Genomic DNA, 21,353 nt, shown 5'->3' with positions numbered 1-21,353 from the left:
ATTTCCTTTTTCCCCAATTACATGTAAAGACAATTTTTAACATTCATTTTTTTTTTTTTATTTAGCTTTTAACATTCATTTTCACAAAATTTTGGGTTACAAATTTTTCCCCTTTTCTCCCCTCCCCCCCCAAACGCCAAGCATTCTAATTGCCCCTATGACCAATCTGCTCTCTCTTCTATCATCCCTCTCTGCCCTTGTCTCTGTCTTCTCTTTTGTCCTGTAGGGCCAGATAGCTTTCTATACCCCTTTACCTGTATTTCTTATTTCCTAGTGGTAAGAACATTACAGTTGATCCTAACACTTTGAGTTCCAACTTCTTTAGCTCCCTCCCTCTCCACCCCTTCCCTTTGGAAGGCAAGCAATTCAATATAGGCCAAATCTGTGTAGTTTTGCAAATGACTTCCATAATAGTTGTGTTGTATAGGACTAACTATATTTCCCTCCATCCTATCCTGTCCCCCATTACTTCTATTCTCTTTTGATCCTATCCCTCCCCATGAGTGTTGACCTCAAATTGCACTCTCCTCCCCATGCCCTCCCTTCTATCATCCCCCCCCACTCTGCTTATCCCCTTATCCTCCACTTTCCTGTGTTGTAAGATAGGTTTTCATACCAAAATGAGTAGGCATTTTATTCTTTCCTTTAGTGGAATGTGATGAGAGTAGACTTCATGTTTTTCTCTCACCTCCCCTCTTTATCCCTCCACTAATGAGTCTTTTGCTTGCCTCTTTTATGAGAGATAATTTGCCCCATTCAATTCTCCCTTTCTCCTCCCAGTATCTTTCTCTCTCACTGCTTGATTTCATTTTTTTTTTAAGATATGATCCCATCCTCTTCAATTCACTCTGTGCACTCTGTCTCTATGTGTGTGTGCGTGTGTGCATGTGTGTGTGTGTAATCCCACCCAGTACCCAGATACTGAAATGTTTCAAGAGTTACAAATATTGTCTTTCCATGTAGGAATGTAAACAGTTCAACTTTAGTAAGTCCCTTATGACTTCTCTTTGCTGTTCACCTTTTCATGGTTCTCTTCATTCTTGTGTTTGGAAGTCAAATTTTCTTTTCAGCTCTGGTCTTTTCATCAAGAATGCTTGAAAATCCTCTATTTCATTGAAAGACCAATTTTTCCCCTGAAGTATTATACTCAGTTTTGCTGGGTAGGTGATTCTTGGTTTTAGTCCTAGTTCCTTTGACTTCTGGAATATCCTATTCCATGCCCTTCGATCCCTTAATGTAGAAGCTGCTAGATCTTGTGTTATCCTGATTGTATTTCCACAATACTTGAATTGTTTCTTTCTAGCTGCTTGCAATATTTTCTCTTTCACCTGGGAGTTCTGGAATTTGGCCACAATGTTCCTAGGAGTTTCTCTTTTTGGATCTCTTTCAGGCGGTGTTCTGTGGATTCCTTGAATATTTATTTTGCCCTCTGGTTCTAGAATCTCAGGGCAGTTTTCCTTGATAATTTCATGAAAGATGATGTCTAGGCTCTTTTTCTGATCATGGCTTTCAGGTAGGCCCATAATTTTTAAATTGTCTCTCCTGGCTCTATTTTCCAGGTCAGTTGTTTTTCCAATGAGATATTTCACATTATCTTCCATTTTTTCATTCTTTTGGTTTTGTTTTGTGATTTCTTGGTTTCTCATAAAGTCATTAGCCTCCATCTGTTCCATTCTAATTTTGAAAGAACTATTTTCTTCAGTGAGCTTTTGAATCTCCTTTTCCATTTGGCTAATTCTGCTTTTGAAAGCATTCTTCTCCTCATTGGCTTTTTGAACCTCTTTTGCCAATTGAGTTAGGCTAGTTTTCAAGGTGTTATTTTCTTCAACATTTTTTTGGGTCTCCTTTAGCAGGGAGCTGATTTGCTGTTCATGCTTTGACTTCATGTCTCTCATTTCTCTTCCCAGCTTTTCCTCCACCTCTCTAACTTGATTTTCAAAATTCTTTTTGAGCTCTTCCATGGCCTGTGCCCATTGAGTGGGCTGGGACACAGAAGCCTTGATTTCTGTGTCTTTGCCTGATGGTAAGCATTGTTCTTCCTCATCAGAAAGGAAGGGAGGAAATGCCTGTTCACCAAGAAAGTAACCTTCTATAGTCTTATTTCTTTTCCCTTTTCTGGGCATTTTCCCAGCCAGTGACTTGACCTCTGAATATTTTCCTCACACCCACCTCACCTCCTGATCCTCCCAGCCAGTGTTTGGGGTCTGAGATTCAAATGCTGCTTCCAGCCTCAGGGCTTTGGGCGGGGGCAGGGCTGCTATTCAGTGTGAGATTAAATTCAGATGCTCAGGTGAGGGCAGGGCTGCCTCTCAGGCTCAGTTCCCTCAGGGAGTTTATGCACAGACCTTCAACAATGGATCCAGGCTCCTGCCTGCTTGGGGAGCCCTGGTCTGCCGCTGCCCCTCAGCTTCTGTCTCCCGAGGGGGCCCGAGCCATGGGGGCACCCCACTCCCCCCTCGACCCGCCCAAGGGACTCTCTCACAGACCCCCGTCACCTGTGGGTGGAGGTACTTGTGCGGCCGCTGGAGATCCCGTCCCTGAAGCCCGCTCGGATCTGTTCCTCTCGGTGCCGCGGCCACGGCAGGGCTGTACTCAGCTCCCAGTCCCGGCGCCCAGTCCGCAGCACGAAGGACCTTTTACGAGAGGTTTGCAGGTCTCTCCGGAACAGAAATCTCCCTCGCTCCAATGTTCTGTGGCCTCTGGGTGCAGAATTCGCCGTGAGTTACTTCTTTGTAGTTGTTCTATGGGTTGTGGGTTCGGAGCTATGTGTATGTGCGTCTTTCTACTACGCCATCTTGGCTCCGCCCCTCAACATTCATTTTTAATAAGATTTTGAGTTCCAAATTTTTCTCCTTCCCTCTCATCTCCCTCTTTTCCAAGACAGCAAGTGATCTGATGTAGGTTATACATGTTTAATGGTTAACATTCATTAAAAAAAAAAAATTTGATTTCCAAATTGTCTCCCTCCCTCTCTCACCTCCTCCCTCTCTGGGATGTTAAGCAATTTGATATAGATTATATATGTATGTTTGCTGAATTTGAACGTGAATAAAAAGTGGCTGTTGTCTCACTTGGGCTTGGAGGACTCTGCTTTTCTACAATAGGGAAGATTTTTAGAGTTGTGCACCATAAACTGTCTTGTTTGCTTTTATTTGTATCTGCAGGGTTTGGTATGGTACCTGACAACAGTGTGAAGTGCTTAATAAACGTTCTATCTTAATGAAGGTAATTTACCAAGAAAATAGATCAATTTAAAACACATTTTTTTTTTTTTAAATCATCTTTCCCACCCCGCTGCTTTAAGTAGAAGCAGATGCCTGGCTGGGGTGAGGAGGGATGCAGAGGGGAGGAAGTGGGATGAAAAGGAAAGGGGGAGTTGATTGAGTTTAGTTATCCCAGAATCAATTATTCCTGCAGTCCACAGGGCAGTGTAGATGATCCACAGGGCAGTGTAGATGGCCCACAGGAAAGTAGACCCCCCCCCCCCCCCCCCCCCGCATTGGAGCCCGTAGTCACAATGAATTCTTGCTATAGAGACATAAACTGAGCCCTGTGGTTACATATTTCTGCCGATATTTTTAGGGGTTTTGCAGGAGGGTGTGGGTTTCCTGAATCGTGAGGACTCTGAGAATTTATAGTACGGGGTGTTCTCATTTGACTCATCTGAGTCATCAGTACTCACACCTGAGCAAGAGAGAGGAGAGAAAGGGGTGTGTGGGGGGGAAAGGGTGAGGGAGAGAGAGGAAGAGGAGGGGAACAGGAGATGAAATGGGGAAGAGGAGAAGGGGGAGAGGGAGAGACACAGAGACAGACAGGGAGACACACTCACACTCAGAGACAGAGAGTGAGATAGAGAAAGACAGACTGAGGGAGATGGAGATGCTCACCCCTCAGGGGATCTGACCTCTTCTGATTTGCTGTGGGAGCTGACGATTGAGTGGTTGAAGAATGCATAGCAATTAGCATACTTTGAACTGGCTGCGCACCCCATGCTGGCCGTGGTTATGTAATATTTACTTTTGGAGCAAAAGGCACAGCCTACTCAGGTCTCTAGGACCCTACCAAAAGCAAATGATCTTTGACCCTACTTATTTTGCCCAGTTTATTATTTTAAACTGTAATAACTTGGGGCTCCTTCAGTAAAGGCTTGGGCTGGAAAGAGGCATCGCAAGATCACAAACCCAAGGGATAACCGACTGACATTAATTCCTAATGATAGGAACTCGTGGGATCAGAGCAAGTGAATGGAACCCATAGAGAGACTTGGCATGTGGCATGTCCTGTTGGCACCAGACACTCAGCATGGCCAAGAAGAAACTCATCGCTTTCCTTGCTCCTCTCTCTCTCTCTCTGTCTCTCTCTTTCCCTCCCTCTCTCCCTCCCTTCCTCTCCCTCCCTCCCTCTCTCTGTCTCTCTGTCTCTGTCTGTCTCTCTGTCTCTCTCTCTCCCTCCCTCTCTCTCTCTTTCCCTCCCTCTCTCCCTCCTTCCCTCTCTCCCTTGCTCCCTCCCTCCCTCTCTCTCTCTCTCTGTCTCTCTCTCTCTTGTCCCATTCACTCTCAGTTCAATGATCACTTTTATGCAGATGATTCCCTATCCAGCACTAATCTCTCTTATTGACTTAAGACTCACATCACTGCTTGTCTGCTAGAAGGCTCTAGTGGAACGTTGCGTTCAACATCTCCAACTACTGTTTGTTTTGGTTTTTATCAGTGAAAAGAGCATTCAGTGAGAAAGGTCCTTTCGTCACTGTTCAGCTGTGTCTGACTCTTTATGATCCCATTTGAGGTTTTCTTGACAGAAACTTAGCAGTTTGCATTTCCTTCTCCAGCTCATTTTAAAGATGAGGAAACTGAGGCAAACAAGGTTGAGTGACTTGCCCAAGGTCACACCGCTAGTAAGTGCCTGAGGCCAGATTTGAACTTGAGAAGAGGAGTCTTCCTGACTCCAAGCCCCAAACTCTACCCACTGCACTATACCACAGTTCTGCAAAGTATAATCTTGGAGAGTTTCCTGGGGGCACTGAGAGATTAAACAATTTGCCCAGGATCATGCAGCTATTATGTGTTAGAGGTAAGACTTGAACTCAGGTCTTCCTCTGGCTAGCTCTCTGTCCACAATGCTATACGCTAACTCTCCTCATACTTAACATATCCCAAAAGAAAGTTATTTTTTTTCTTTCCACCCCTCACCCCAACCTATTCATCATCTAAACTTCTGTCTCTATTGAGGATTTATTAATATCTTTTTTTTACATTCTCTTTATTTTTTCTCTCCTTTTCTTTGTTTTTCTTCCTAATCTTCACTATTCACTTACATAAGACTTTGAGTTCTAAATTTTCTCTCCCTTCTCCTCCTCCCTCTTCCCCAAGACACTGTACAATATGGGCTTAATTAAAGGCTTGTTGACTTTATTCTCCTAGTCATCCAAATAGAATATCTCAGGGTCATCACGGTCTCTTTTTTTCCCTCGTCACCTACATCTAATCTCCCCATTCATTGGTCCAGCATTCCACTTCTAACTCTCAACACCAATTTCTTAGACTATTGGAACAATTTCTTAATTAATTGCCCTGTTTTCAGTTCCTCTCTCTTCCGTCTTTCCTTCACATAGCTTCCAAAATAATCTTCCTAAAACACAAGTCAGACCATGCCACTCCCCTGCTCAAAACTCTGCAGCATCTCCATATTCCCTCTAGGTCAAAATACAGATTCCTCCATATGGCATTTCACAATTCGCTCCGATCCACCTTACTCATTTTACATGCATTCTATAATCCCACATCCATTCCCTGCATTCTATATTCCAGTCAAATTACAACCAGTACCTTAATTAAACATTCTACTTCTTACCTCCATATATTCATACAAGCTCCCCACTCCCACCATGCTTGGAATGTACTTCGTCCTCATCTTTGTCTCTAAGAACCCTCACCTATCCTCAAGGCTCACCTCAGGTACCTCTAGGATTCTAAACTCCTCTGGGGGGCATTTAAAGGTCTCTACCTTTGACTTCTACCATTTGGCTCCCATTGACCTTCCCAGAGCATTCCATGTTACCCCTATTCACAAATTTCTTGTAGTCAAACTGGCCCCACTCTCTTTTCCCTGTACATGACATCCATCCCCTACCTGTGTGTTTTTGCATGAGTAGTCCCTTGTAGCTCAAATGCATTTCCTTCTTTGTCCCTCTTAGAATCCCTAGCTCCTTCCAAGCACAGCTCAGGCACACTCTTTGATCTGTCCAGTTGCTAGCAATTTCCTTTGGAAATTACTTTGTATTACTTTTATGTATGAGATGTATGATTCTAGGTGAGATACATACACCCTTATGGTGATTAAAAGGTTCGAGGCATAGATTTCAAGACATAATTTAATCATTTTATTAATAAGGCTAGCCCACATTAATAAAAGGATGGTCATTTAACTGTCTCAGATCAAAGACCCCGTATGTATCTATATCTAAATATAACCATGATTAATTGTAGTGGGGAGGAAGGGGAGAGGAAGGGGGAAAAAACAGAGTAAAAAATGTACAGCAGAGAACAAAAGAAAATCTACAAGAAAACAAAGAAAAGATGGCCAGCTCTCAGCACAATCTGGAGTATTTCATATAGGCTTTCTTGAAATGGAAATTTATTGCTATATATTTTGAATCCTCTCTTACATTCTGCTGTGCACATGACATGTTTTTTCTTTTCTTATTTTATATTTAAGTTCTAATATATGTTTATAATAAAAATAATTAGGATAAAAAATTAATGAAAGAACAATGAGGTGTTGAGTGACATCGTGTCACCCTTAGACAGAGGGACTGTCTCTATATCCAGACCATCCCTAGCCTTGGGCAATCTATTCAACGAATTTATGACCTACCCAAGTCTGAGCAGAATACAATATCTATTCTCCTTGGGTGGGGTCTTGAACAAGAAAGTCCAGTCTCATTATCAGCAATGTCCTTCAAGAGATCGAACTTTTTTAAAAATTAGGACTTTAGAAAAAGGAGGGAGCTCTGGATCTCCTCAAATTGTTGGTTATTAATAACTGTTTCTCTCACCTTCATGGATTGTCACAATGTATAGATGTGGCTCTTGGCACAAGACATTGATTTCTGTTTTGAGAGAAGCAGGAGAAAAGATGAAGCTGGGTGCTTGCTCCTTCCCTAGCCTATCTCCAAGTGACATCAGGCTAGAAATCTATCTCACTGTCACTTCAAAGATTGCCAGTGTAGTAGTATGATAGATTCAGAGAGGGGAAAAGGTACTTCCCTGGTTACTCTTAAAGGGGAGGATCGCTGCTTAGCTTATACTTGTCAGCCAAGCTCTTTCCCATCAAACACTGGTTTCACAAAAAAATAGTAAGTAGAAAGTAAACCCATATATTAAAAAAACAACACACAAATGGAAATAGAAGTTACACAGATTAAAATATACAAGAAAACACACAAGAGTGAATGAGGTCTTTAAAAGGAAGCAAGATGAGATCTCAACTGAAATCAAAAGAGAGCTCTGAAGTCTATAGGGAGGCAAGCCGAAAATTAGGAACGTGCTGAGGAGGAACTGGCTTCTCTTATATATAAGCAATTTCCAGTCTCTTTCTCTCTTTTCTTGAGAGTGTCCTCTGTATATGTGTCTCTCTTTAGAAGTCTCTGGAACCACATGTCTCTCTGCCAAGAAGCCCTTGTCCCAAGTCCATCCCTTATACAGTTTAGCACTGCTTCAGCATTTTCTCCGTCAGTCTGGAGTCTGGAGTCACATTTCCTTCTAGTAATTTCATATACATATATATGTATATATGTATGTGTGTGTGTATATATATTCATATATATGTACGTGTATATATATATAGGTATAAATGTGTATATATGTGTGTGTGTAGATATATATGTATGTATGTACGTATGTTCTTCCCCTGCTTGAAAAGGGTAATCCATTGCTAGAAAAACCCCTAGGAAGATGAATTCTCATAAATCAGAAATTTAAATACAATTAATTAATTTTTAATGTCATTATCAGCAAAAGTCTAACTTCCTCTCCCTTTCATCCCTCACCCCTAATGGACAAAGAAAAACAAATCCCCTGTTATAAACATGTATAGTTAATCAAAAAAAGAAATCTACATTTTCCAGATCCAAAAACAAACAAACAAACCAACAAACATGGAAACCTTATTTTATTCTCTGAGTCCTTCACCTGTACTTCAGCAGAGGTATAGTGTGTTTCATTGTGAATCTTCTGGAATCATGGCTGGTCATTACTTTGATCAGAGTTCCTAAGTCTTTCAAAGTTATTTGTCTTTTCAACATTGTTGTTACTGCATAAATTCTTCTCCTGGTTCTGTCCACTTTAACATGGATCAGTATATACAGATCTTCCCAGGTTTCTCTGAAGCCATTGCCTTCATCATTTCTCAGAGCATATAGTATCCTATATAACTTTCTCCACCTTTCAAACTCCATCAGATTTGCATTCTTTTCCACCACAGAGTTACAGATATTTTTTCACATCCTTAGTTAAAATTTTTTTTCTTTAGAATGATTCCCTCCTTAAAGTGTGGACCAAAGTCACATAGATAGTAAACCTTAGATGTAGGATTTGAACTTATATTCTGTGCTCTTTCACTGTATTATAGAAAACAAATTCCTTATTGTTGTTGTTGTTTTTCAATTGTATCTGACTCTCTGTGACCCCATTTGGGGTTTTCTTGGCAAAGACACTGGACTGGTTTGCCATTTCCTTCTTCAGTTCATTTTACAGATGAGGAAACTGAGGCAGACAGGGTTAAATGACTTGCCCAGGGTCATACAGCCAGGAAATGTCTACGGAAGGATTTGAAATCAGGAAGAGGAGTCTTTCTGACCCTAGGCCTGGCATTCCATCCACTGTGCCACCTAGCTGACCTCCTTGAATCTAAAGTTGTATTAATTTAATCCAGCTCCATTAAAGTTTAATCTTGGCAGAACAAATAGCTAAGGAGCACAGATAAGGCAAGTACAGTGCATATGGAGATACTCCAAATACAATGAAGACCTTACTCATTCTAATTGGGCAGAAGTCCAGTCTGGATACAGGACAGTGAAAGAAATGCACCTGGTTTTCTTACAGGACTTCCAGTCAAACCTGCAGGAAGTAGGTCAAAGTATTCTTTAGGACCCCGTATTACTAAATAATGCTTATATGAAACTGGATGATTTCCAAATATTCGCTTCTTAGGTGCATATCTGAGGCATTTAAAAACAATAGTACTTAAAAACAGGAAGCTTTAGGGGGTAGTGGGATTTCTCCTTCACTGGATTTCTTGTTAAGAAATGTGATAGGGGACAGCTAGGTGGCACAGTGGATAGAGCACCAGTGCAGGAGTCAGGAGGACCTGAGTTCAAATCAGATCTCAGACGCTTGACACTTACTAGCTGTGTGACCCTGGGCAAGTTACTTAACCCTGATAGCCATGCTGGAAAAAAAAAATTGTGATAGAAGAGGATTTCTCTTTAGTTAGGGGTTAGGCTAGAATCACTTAGTGGTGGGGGCAGGGAGGAGGCGGGAACTGCAGCTCCTAGGTCCTTGGGAGTGGCCTTTTGACTGAGTCCAAGTTTTACAGAACAAATCCTTTTATTAAGGCCACATGTGGCCTTGAGGCCTCAGGTTCCCTACTGCTGCACTAGATCATCTGTGAGATTGGGTGAAAGCAATAAACATTTATTAAGTATTTTCTATAGCAGGTACTACACCAAATGCTAGGGATACCAAAAATAAAATAATCATTGCCTTTATGGAGGGATCCTTGTGGGTGTAATACAGAGTAATACAGTAATTTAAGGAAGGAGAAAACACTAATAGATTGGGGTGGGGGCATTAGGGAAGATTTAAGGAAAGAGATGACAACTGAAGGAGACAGTAAGGAAGTCTAAAAAACCAAAAGTCGGTGTGGTCATGTTGGAGATAAACCCTATAATTGGCCATCTTGGGAGAGGATGTGATAGAGACCTACCTCCCCAACCTAAGACTGGTTGGTTATATACCCCTTGGGTTCAGGAAATAGTCACTCACTTTAGGAGGCCCTGACCCTCATTTTAGAGACTATTTTAAGAGTCTGAAAAAAGAGTCTGAATTTTAAGAGTCTGAAAAAACCCACAAAAGTGAGCACAGCGAGCAGCATATGCAAATGCCTAGAGGGAGGAAATGAAAGACTGAGTTCAGGGAACAGTTCAGTTTGACTGTAGCACCTCAAGGAGAATAATGTTAAATAAGGGTGTGGCCAGATTGTGGGAAGTCTTAAATGCCAGGTTGCTTAGATTTTATCCTAGAGGAACTAGGGAGTCATTTGATTATTGAGCAGGGGAGTGACATGGTCAGATCTGTGCAAAATAAAGATCATTTGGAGACAGAGAGACTGGGAGCAGGGAAGACAATCGAATGGCTCTTAGAGCAGTCCAGGTGAGGGATGAGGACCCGAAGTAGGATGGGCTGTGAATGAAGAGGATTAATGCCCGAGATGGCTGAAAGTAGAACTGATAGGAGACTGGACACAGGGATGAGGGAGAGGCAACCATTAAGGTCAAGCAAGGTGACTGGAAGAATGGGTAGACTGGATGAGGAGGAGAATACATAATGAGTTCAGTGTGAGGTGGCAACAGGACAGTAGACAGTTGAAGATGAGAGTGAAGTTTAGGAGAACTCGAGTTAGGGCTGGATATATAGGCTTGTGAGTTACATTTGTTGTTCAGTTGTGTTTGACTCTTTGGCAGAGATACTGGAGTGGTTTGTCATTTCCTTCTTCAGCTCATTTTACAGATGAAGAAACTGAGTCAGACAGGGTTGGGTGGAGATTTGGCCAGCAGCACATGGCCAGTAAGTGTCTGAGGCTGGATTTGAGCTCTGGAAGGTGAATCCTCCTGACTCCAGGCCTGGTGCTCTGTCCACTGAGTCACCTAGTTGCCTCCATCATTTGGAACCTATAGAAGCAGATAAGCTCAACAAAGGTGGGGAGAGAAGCGGACCCAGGGCAGAGACTTTGGGAATATAGTTATCCCTTCCACGTTGTGAGGGTTAGGGGCATGGTGACCCTGTGATCTGGAAAATCTACGTAAAATTTGTTGGTCCTCCCTTCATAACAGAAAAGTGAATTATATGGTATTAAAAGATAAAAAATGTTATTATACAATACTGTATGTATATTTTATGAATTTCTAAGTTTCTAAATTTTTTCTCTGTTGTCTGCTGGCCTTCATATGTCATCTGTGGCTTCTGCAAAACTCCCCAAATATTCCCATTTAATTTTTATGCTGACCCATGATATATCAAAGCCATGATGAGGAAAGTCATGATGTGAAAGGGATAACTGGAGAACAAATTTATTAGGGGATAGGAGATAAATGATGACCCAGCAAAGTGTGTTCGTCCTTCGTTGCGGAAGAAGACCATGCCATCAGAGAAATGATGACATGACTTGCACTTGACTTTGTTTTGAGTGAGGGAGGGTTGTGCAGGTCACCAGCCTCACTTCTCCTACAGAGTCATCTAAATCCATTGACCAGATATTCATCAGGATGACTGATGATGACCCAGGATGAGGCAATTGGGGTTAAGTGACTTGCCCAAGGTCACACAGCTAGTGAATGTCAAGTGTCTGAGGTGACATTTGAACTCAGGTCCTCCTGACTCCTGCACTGGGGCTCTCTCCTAGCTCCCCTTCACCCAGCAACGTAGACTGGGAAGGAATGGTCAGAGAGGTAGGAAAAAAACCAGGAGAAATCTATTAGCCAAGGGAGAAAAAAGGAGACAGGTCAACAGTATCAAAAGATGCAAGGAGTATTGGGATATGTGGTTCATCCTTGCAGAATCAATGAAAACTTCTGAAGGAACAGTTTCAGTGGAGTGATGGTCTCAGTGCCCAGATTTTAAAGATTCAAGTGAGTGGGTGTAGACACTTTTTAGAGGTTTGACAATGAAAGGAAAGAGGAAATCTAGGACAATAGCTTAAAAGGATGTCCAAGTCAAGTAAAAAAAATGATTTTAAGCAAGGTAGAGATCTCAGAAAGGTTGTATTTTATTTAGGTTACACTGTAACAGGAAGGAAGAGGAGCATGATGTGGCACACTACTAGGTAAGGACTTAGCTTCGGCAAAGAGATCTCTTCCTCAGAGACCGGAGCAAAGGAGAGGACAGAGAAAGACATAGAGGGGTTATGAAATGTGGAATGAGGGTTTATGTTTTCGGTAAAGCAGGAGGCAAGGTCATCTGCTGAGACAGATTATGGTCATTGGTGGGTTGACGGTGGAGGTTTGGCCTCCCTGATGTGGGGGGCATAATAATTAAATAGGGAAAAATAAAAACATTGCCACAGTGGAAATAATGTGAATTTGTAGAGGACCTCGTCAGCATGGTTTTAATAACATCCCTCAGCAACATTCACCAACTGAACAGCCAGACCAGAAAAAGTGAAAGGTGAGACTGACCCAACGTTTGAAGGTTGGCAGGGCAAGAGTGGTAACAGGTCAAGGTAAGACGTTAGAGGATGAAAGGCAGCGCACAATTGAACCGGTTAATTAGAGTCAAGACAATGGGGAAAGCCAAGTCAGACCAGGGGTGATAGATTGGGAGAATAAGAAGGGATGGAGGAATAAGAGGCTACAGCAAGGATACAGAAATAGGAACAAGAGGAGCAAGAGAGAGGAGGAGAAGAAATAAATGGATATTGTAGGCAGTCATGAATTTGAGTTTAAGATCACAAAGGTGGACGTTATGGTGAGTTATGTGTAATAGCCTCTATGGGAGGTAGAGTGGAACTATGTCACAAGAGCTGAGGGATCAGTCAACTGGGAGCCCAGGGGGCTTGGGCGACAACATTAATATTGAAGCTTCCATGCGGGATGGCAAGGGTTGGGCTGGAGAAGACTGTACAAAAGGTATTGAGAGAGAAGGCTGGGAGACCTGGAGACTGGTAGATGCCAACCCCAAGGATCTGCACAGGATGCAGAAAACCTCACCAAAGAGGCTGCTAGGTGATGGCAGCAGAAGGCCATTCTGGAATTAGTGTAGGGTAGTGGAAAGAATCCTGACTGTAATCAAAGAAAGTGGGTTCAAATCCCAGCTCTACCTTTACGATCTTAGGCAAGTCACAAATAAGAGTTACATGCTCTCAGGCTTTGTTTCAGCTCTAGGTTTAAGATCCTAAGTGGTAATGAGGAGTAAGGAGCAGGCAGACTCCTCATGCCCTTGGTGTACAAAGAGGCAAGGAGATAGAAAACATAAAAGAGCCCCAGAAAGGTGGACTAAAATTAACACGTCTTTCTTAAAAATCTGGATTTCCCCTTGAGTGAAAGAAGATGAAAAGATAAGAGGAAGATAGCTAGCATAAAGGGGAACTGATTAATGATAACTCACAGATTGAGGGAACAGTAGAGGAGAAGGGCAAGGAGACAGAAATGATAATGGGAGAGAGAATAGGTCAGGGAGAAGGAAACTTGGAAAATGGGGATTACTCTCCCTTTTTGATGACTCTCAATCACAGAGATTTGGGTAGCAGAAGATAGGAATTTGCTAGACTCAGGGCAGAAGGACCAGTTGCTTGTTGAATACAACAGACAAGATGGCAACCGAAATGAGAATTGTGTTGTGGAGGCTTCTAGTCCTAGGTAAGAAGGGACTGTCACTCTCCATCAGAGACTCAGTGAAATAGTAGTGACACACAGTTGGGTAGAGGTGGTAACATTGGCAATTGGGTCCATCTGTCACTACCCAAGGCTTACTTGGGCCTTGACTGATGAAATATAGTTGGAAAGGTCTCTTCTGGCTGTGAGATGTTGTGATTCCTTGGGCAAGAGGTTGTACCTCAAACTGACCTCATGCCCCAATACTTTGATGGTTGTACAAGGTTCTTTTCCAGTTCTAATGCTCAAGAATATTATTTATTGAAGTGATTCAGCCTTGATGTTAAAGGACAATGCCTTGTTTCCCTAAAAAGGAACTTAGCTAGATAAAGATAATGTGACAAGGAAGAAATCCAGTTAGCAAATGGACAAACTTGAGGGTGAACAACCTTGCTGAAATGTGAAAATTATAAATGTAGTCACTGAACAACCTTGTTACCTTGCCCAATACCTCTATAGACAGGGGAGGAGTGTAAAAAAAATTGAAAAATTCAGGCCTCCCACTTCTATTTTAGTCTTTATATCACTGCACTAGGCAATTAAAAGGTATAATAAACAGCTGTGTCAATTCCAGTTACAGGACAGCGGAAAGAAAACTCTTGGAAACCAGAAAGGCATACTAAACTGTAACTGAACTTCAGAAAAAAGCAGCAACAGGAATAAAGCCCCAAATTGGAATCTAGTGTTACCTTTTGAAAGTGCATACAGACAGCTGTAGGGACCCAGAATCAAAGGCACTACGTCTTGGTTAAGAATGTGTTAAGTACACACATGGTGAGATGTCTTTACTCAGAGATAGAATCAAAGGAAAGATGCTTATCTTAGGTATCCATGGAAATAACAAAAGTCTTGTTACCCAAGATAAAAAAACAGGCTCATAGTCTTAAAAAAAGCCATATGACTCCTTGTTTATTAGAACTGAATTTGGTCCAAAAACAAGTCTATAAAGTCACTTTGCTGTGGTTTAGCCTATTTGAAGGATTCACTTTTAATTTCTTTTCACCGTATTTAAAAAGTCAGAGAAGGAAAGCAATATTTACCAAACAATAAAAAAAAAATCAAGTTTTCCTCCACAAAAAGCCATACAACATAAACATTCTGCCTTTAGAAAAATGCACATAAGGCTCACAATTATTTTAAGTAATCAAGCTATTCATCATGAATATTCAATTCATATAATGAATATTTTAGACCCTTGATAAACAATAAGGTGACATTAGTTAACAAAATTTCGAAGCGTATTTCTCATTGCAAGTTCAGGAAAGGGGGATAGAGTTGTCCCTGAGGCTTAGGGAGTCTCAATATTTAAATGTTAAAAAACCCTCAAATACTTAAATACGCTCTTTGGCACTTGCTTGAAATGGTTAGAGCCACCTGCCAGGAAAGAACATCCCACTTTACCCACGTTCTTTTATGCCCCTGGGTTTCTGGGTCCACAGAGGAATATACAATTCCTAGGCTACAGAATCCATAATCAGTTGTCGTTTCTAAGTAAACTGGGTGAGCCTTACACATCATCATACTTCCTAAATGCCTAATGAAGGCACTGAAATATATTGGTTTCCTGATGCTAATGGTATTCTGTGGACAGCTTTAAAAAAGAAAAAAGAATGTGCCTTAAGGTTTGTCAATAAATGATCGAGTCCGAAGTGAATGAGAATGTATAATGAAGAAAGACAAGAGAATTCCAGTTTTTATAAGAGACTGTAGACTCTAATTAAGAGACTGTAGACTGTTTAATAAAGGAAAAGTTGTTTTGCCATGTGCTTTATTTTAATAAATGTTTAGGAAATTACACTTTAAAAATTTCAGATACAGTAAATATATACCATACTTTGATCTCCAATTACATGGACAAACCCCCGTTTCAAATAACTCCTTCTATAACTGATTGTGTGCAAAATACCGTTTCTGAAAGGGTCTATGGAAAAGTATAAACACAGTTCCATCAAACTGTGATATGGCTTATTTAATGATATACTTTTAAAATGAAGCATAAGCTTCCCAAAGCCACTATACCTCTCTTGCCTGCAAAGATCCTCACATGAACATTTCTTCGTATTACAATATATTAAAAATGTACTAAAATATTCTAACTGAACACTATCACAGAAACTGAGAAATTCTCTTGAATAATTCTCAATCTTATCAAAATTAGACAAACAGATTTATTGGTCTTAATTGTACATCCACAACAGTATGTGGAAAATTTGGCTTGATAAAGCCATCTGATTCAGGCTGGCTAGGTTGGGGGCCTGCATGTACCTGAGATGCAGGACCTCAAACAAAGAGATCCCCATAACCCTTTCTTTAGCTCCCATGTCAAGTTCTTCAAAAACAACCAACAAATATTTACAGAACAGGGTCTGTAAGAGATTGGAAGTAGTAGCCGGCAGGAGTCACAAGGCAGGCCTGCAACAGGAATGAGGTGTATTTTGTCTACATACAATGGGCTGAATACTTAATTTAAAAACCACAGACTACTCCTTTTTATAACTGTGTGAACAAATTAATCAAAAAACAAGGCCCCCCGATAAAGCCCACAGCTATCCATACAGCATCTGAGGAGGTGCCTCTGTCCAGTTAGGACTGATGCTCATGTGGAATTAAATAACTGGCAAATATCCCTTCGGTTTGATTATCTTGCATGTCAGACAGAAACTTAATTAGCTAGAACACATCAAGTGTTTGAGCTTTTTAGGAAGGACTTTCTCCACAACAATTTTTTGATCCATATCCATTATTTCATCAGACTAGAAAGCTCCCGTCATGGAAAACTCCCCCCAGTTATGCAAGTCAGGGGTAGTTTATAGTTTTAGAGAGCTGCCCAGCATTACAGAAAGTTTTAAGTGACTTGCCCATAGTCATGTAATAGAACATGTCAGAATGAGGACTTTTCTAGGTTCTAAGGCCACCTCTGGCCTTAGAATCATGTTGCCTTGGGTTATGAATCACCAATAAATCTATTGGGGTGACAGGAGTTTGGAAAATCACATGTGTGTGTATATTCAACTGAATTTAATTATGAACCAGTTCTGACTTCCAAATAGACATGCACTGGTTGTTTGTTTCCTAGAAATAACTCATCATCTTGTTTAACCCTGAAGGAAACTTTTCACAATCTGTCAATCCTAACTACAACTAGACTACTGAGGAAATACACCGCTCAGAAGTGGTGTGGGTTGGGAATACTGAGAAAGAATTCCCTAACCTGGAAATACATTTCTAACAGCGGTGTTAAGGCTAATGGTAATTAATTAAATTAATGGTAAGGAAATCTCTTCACCTATAAAGGGCTTAGACCTTGTCCAAGTCTATCCTATGAAAAAACCCATGAAAAACTTTAGACCCGGGGGGGTAGCTGGAAGGAGCCAGGCAAGAGCCCAGCAGGAAAGGAGATGTTGAGGAGCATAAAAGTGATACTAAAAAACTGTTCCTCTGAAGATGGTGGCCTTCAGAAGGTCCAAGGATGCAAAGAAAAGTAAGAAGAATGGAAAAGCCAATTCTGTGATGTGGTGAAGAAACAATATGACACCCAGTTCTTCAATAATATGTAGTTTTACATAAAAATAACTAAGCATGATAGGAACACTTTCAGAAATTACAGCAGCCTTGTCCTTCGGAGCCCTCAGAAACAAGCCCCACCGTACTTCAGACACACCTCCATCTTACATCCAAGTAAAAGGCATCATCAGTGAAACAAGAAAGACCTTGCTCGAGACCCTTGGCCTGTTCTGAACTACAAAAATGGTGTTCAAAGACAGTTCCAAATCCTAGGATATGCAATAAATTAGAATGAAGGTTACATCTAAGGCAATCTTTTCAACATTGTGTAGAGCCAACTTAACCACTGTACTGCAGGGCCAGTCTGAACTGCACATTATCTAGTTTGGGGAGGGAGGAGGGTTATACATACATTGCTCTATTCAAATAAATTCCCCAGTGTTTTATCTGATGTCAGCTAGCACTGCATACCTCACATAAAGTCATTCATTTACTTTCTTAAAGCAAGCTTTTCTAGGTTAAAGAAAGTCACCATCTTATGATATAAATTAATAACAAAATGCATTGTCCTTGTACGCAAAAAAAGGGTTACAGAAGAATTTAAGTGTGCTCTGATTTAGGCAGTACCAAGATTCAGATTTACAAAACAAAGTAGGTGATTTCCAATTTTACAAAAAATTCACAACAGGATTCTTTTATATAGCAAGATCCCTCAATGTATTTTTTAAGTCTTTATACACACCTCTTTCAACAGCAAATCTACTATGAAAGGCCAGATACTCCTAAATAGGTTAAAAGGAGGACTAAGACTAAACAGTACAAGCAACGGAGGTGGGATGGAGGATGCTATCACATTTTATCAAATGCCATTCAGCATGGTACATGTAGGCCCCAAGTGTAAAACTGTTCATTCCAATACTCCCTGGTTATCACTATCTGCCTTCCAAATGCAGGATTACCCCCAATTTGTACAGTTTAATTAATTTCTATGGATAGGCCTCATATTCTGAACTCTTCTGTCCCTAAACTATATTTTGGAATTTGGAGTTTGTTTACAGTGATGTTCCAGTTAAGATACAATGTGTTTTCTAATCTTTGTTCCTAGAGGGAATTTCTATTGGCAAGGATTTGAGATCTAACTTCACTAGGAGCTGAATACCTTAGAACCTGGTACCCTGAGAGTACAGTACTTCTCCCAAATGAAACTGCATTTCTGATGTAGATTTTCCTAAGGCCAGTTGCTAAGCATAGTACCTGGAACATAGTAGGTGCTGGATAAATGCTTATTTCCTTCCAGTAGCTACAAGTCTGGTCATCTGTGATAGCCTCCCAGACCTAATGCTTAACATAGTTCACAAATGAGCCAACAGTTCTTGTGAATTTTGAGCAAACAACCCTCACCTTCAATTTTGCTGCCACAGTCAGCATTACCTTCAGTTTCACACTCTTCAATGCTTCCTTTTTTGCTAACTCAAGGCTAACAACAGTCACCTGAGCGCTTTCAAAAACATGGAACTTGGCTGTTATCTTTACAAAGTATTTTTTCCATAGTGCTCATTTTGGCATTTTTGCTGTGGTTACACCAAAACACAGCTTCGAGCATTTATCTACTACAGAGAATCCCTGATTTTTAACTCACTGGCCCGTATCACAAATATAGACCCAAATTCTGGGAGAAGGTTGGGTGTGCCAAGCTGAGCCTCATCGAGTTTTATTTTGAAAGGGCCGTTAGGTTAAATATTTACCCCCCATTTAAGTAGGCAGGAGCCAAACCAAAGGGATATATAGAATGAAAGGGTCTAAAAGAGGCAGTGAATTACTGGTTCAGTTTTTACCTTCAGCCAAATTTAATTCACTTAATAACAAAATGGTTTAGTATGTAGAGGATCTGCCTCTCCCTTATTTCAAATTAAATGATCACAGTTTAAAACTGTAATTTCCCTAATGCAGAATAACACTGGAAATATTTCCTAAATGATTTTAATGAAACAACCAAAAAAATCATGTTAAAGTGTGTTCGGCTCTGCCTTGGATGATAACAAATAATTAAAAGGTATTATGCCTTGAGATTCAAAGCCCTGTTTCTAACATCTGGAAAAAATAAAGTTATAAGGCAGAAACAGACCAATGACTTTCTGGATTATTTATAAAGGAAAACATTTATGAAACACTTGGGAATATGCATTTGCTTCTACTTCTTGATATTTTCCAGAACTTCCTAAAACCTTGAGGATTTTTTTTAAGTGACCCAAGTTCATCCCACTGAACAAACATAGTTTAAAAAATTCAGTGCTTTAACCTTTTATGATGCTTCAAAGTAATTTGGCTTTTAAATGTTTCTTTAAAAAAAAAAAGGCAAGTACTGAATTCTGGGCTCTTCCTTGAAAGCTGGTATGTTACATTACGTGATACAATTAACAAAGAGGAATCTTTAAGCTTTGCCTACGAGGTATCTGCAGTCACATCTCATTCTGTAAACAATATTTTGGTAACATCCCTTGCCTGAAAATCATGGTAAAATGATCATTTAATGTTGACCTCTCCCAGGCTACATGCCGTCAAGGCTCTTCTGAGGGCCTACACAATGGATGCAGTCCTCTTGGCCTGTGCTCCCTTCTTGCCTTGGGCTGAGCTGTCAGGGATCCCAGTTGCTCATTCATACGGTCACTTATTGCTGCTTGCTAGTGTTCGCACGATAAGTAAGGCGTGGCATTAGGCACTGGCACCACGGCAAGCCCCGCAGGTTTTGCTCACTTCTCGCCTGTAACTCTGAAGCTGGACAGAGCATTTATAGACCCCAAACGTGTTTATCAGCAGGTGCCTGGCCTTGGACTGCACCTCCTCCCATTCAGATGAACTGCCAGGGGCTGCAACAGCAAGAAGGGAAAATGTGGTTAGTGTCGCTTGATGACAGTGAGTTGTTCACGTTAATGTATGAGCACAAAGGGGAGACAAAAGTCAAAGGCAGTATAACTTTGCTTTCTGGGAGGAAGAGTGCTTTGTTAACAGGAAAGTCCTGTATACAGTAGCAGTAAAAATAGTAATAATATATATAAATATACACACATTTATTATGCCATATATTTATTAAACATAGTGAAATAAATATGCAATTTTTAATTAACACTGAATCCTACCTATTTAGTGACAACATACTATTTTAAAAATGTATACACATGTGTCTCATACATACACATAACATATACAATATGTATACATGCATACACACATGCATAAAACAGTATCCAGGCGTGGGGAACCTGCAGCCTTGAGGCCACATGTGGCCTTCCAGGTCCTTCTGACTGAGTTCACATTCTGCAGAACTGAGCCCACGTTTTGTTAAGGGTATTTGTTTCTCAAAGTTTGGATTTGGTCAAAGGGCCACAACAGAGGACCTAGAGGGTCACATGGGTACTACACTTACCTATATATATATGCACACACATACATTGTTTTATACACACATACACACACTCAAACTGTTATCATTCCTACCATGTCTATACAGACTTGATTTATAACACATTTCTCTGTTACTTATTTTCCACCCTCTTCATTTGGGCAGCCTTAGAATTTAGAATTGTGTATATGTAGGTAGGTGTTACAGCAGATAAAGAGGCTCTGCACCTGGAGTAAGACCCAAGTTCAAATGCTGCCTCAGAGACTTATTGGCTGGGTAAGCCTGGGCAAATCCCTTAACCTGGTTTCCCGTTCTGCAAAGCGGAGATAATAGTAGCACCTCCGTCCCCGGGCTGTGGTGTGGAGGGGGCATTCCAAGCCTTAAAGTGCTATATAAACGCTGATTATTGTTACTGGCTTTCGAATAAGAAGAGCCAACCTCGCCCCCCTCCTGCCACATCAACCAGCCCAATGATCAGGCACAACTTTAATAACATAAATGGGAGAACAAAAGCAAACTGAACAATGCAATTACAATGTCTAAGATTGCCCCCATGCTCTATCCACCCCCACCCCCAACCCCCCCATGGTGGAGAAAGAGCAGCAGCCTTTATTGTAGGGATGGAACATCATACACACTCTCAGATAATGCCAATGCACTGTTTGGTTATGGTAAACCCTTTCATCCCAGATTCTTTTAAATCCTTCTTGTAAGGGAAGGAGACAGGAATGTGTTTGGAAATGAATTTTGAAATAAAAGCAAAAGGTAAAACAATTTTAAAATAATGTCTGTTTACTCGGACAG

General features: G+C 40.9%; 1 protein-coding gene across 3 annotated transcripts in view; it reads right to left on the bottom strand.

The window, feature by feature from the left end:
- Positions 1-15,380: 15,380 nt before the first annotated feature.
- The window catches only part of SLC30A4 (solute carrier family 30 member 4), a 36,036-nt gene continuing 30,063 nt past the window's right edge, over positions 15,381-21,353 (bottom strand). For all 3 annotated transcript variants that reach the window (XM_072624497.1, XM_072624496.1, XM_072624498.1), the window contains one exon: positions 15,381-20,016. In XM_072624497.1, coding sequence (XP_072480598.1) covers positions 19,862-20,016 — 155 coding nt within the window. In that variant the 3' untranslated portion in view covers positions 15,381-19,861. The remainder of the gene's footprint in view (positions 20,017-21,353) is intronic.

This window comes from Notamacropus eugenii, chromosome 7 (genome assembly GCF_028372415.1).
Source record: "Notamacropus eugenii isolate mMacEug1 chromosome 7, mMacEug1.pri_v2, whole genome shotgun sequence".
Classification (NCBI taxonomy): domain Eukaryota; kingdom Metazoa; phylum Chordata; class Mammalia; order Diprotodontia; family Macropodidae; genus Notamacropus; species Notamacropus eugenii.
The sequence above is the reverse complement of the archived record's forward strand: the minus strand, read 5'-3'. Positions and strand labels throughout refer to the sequence as shown.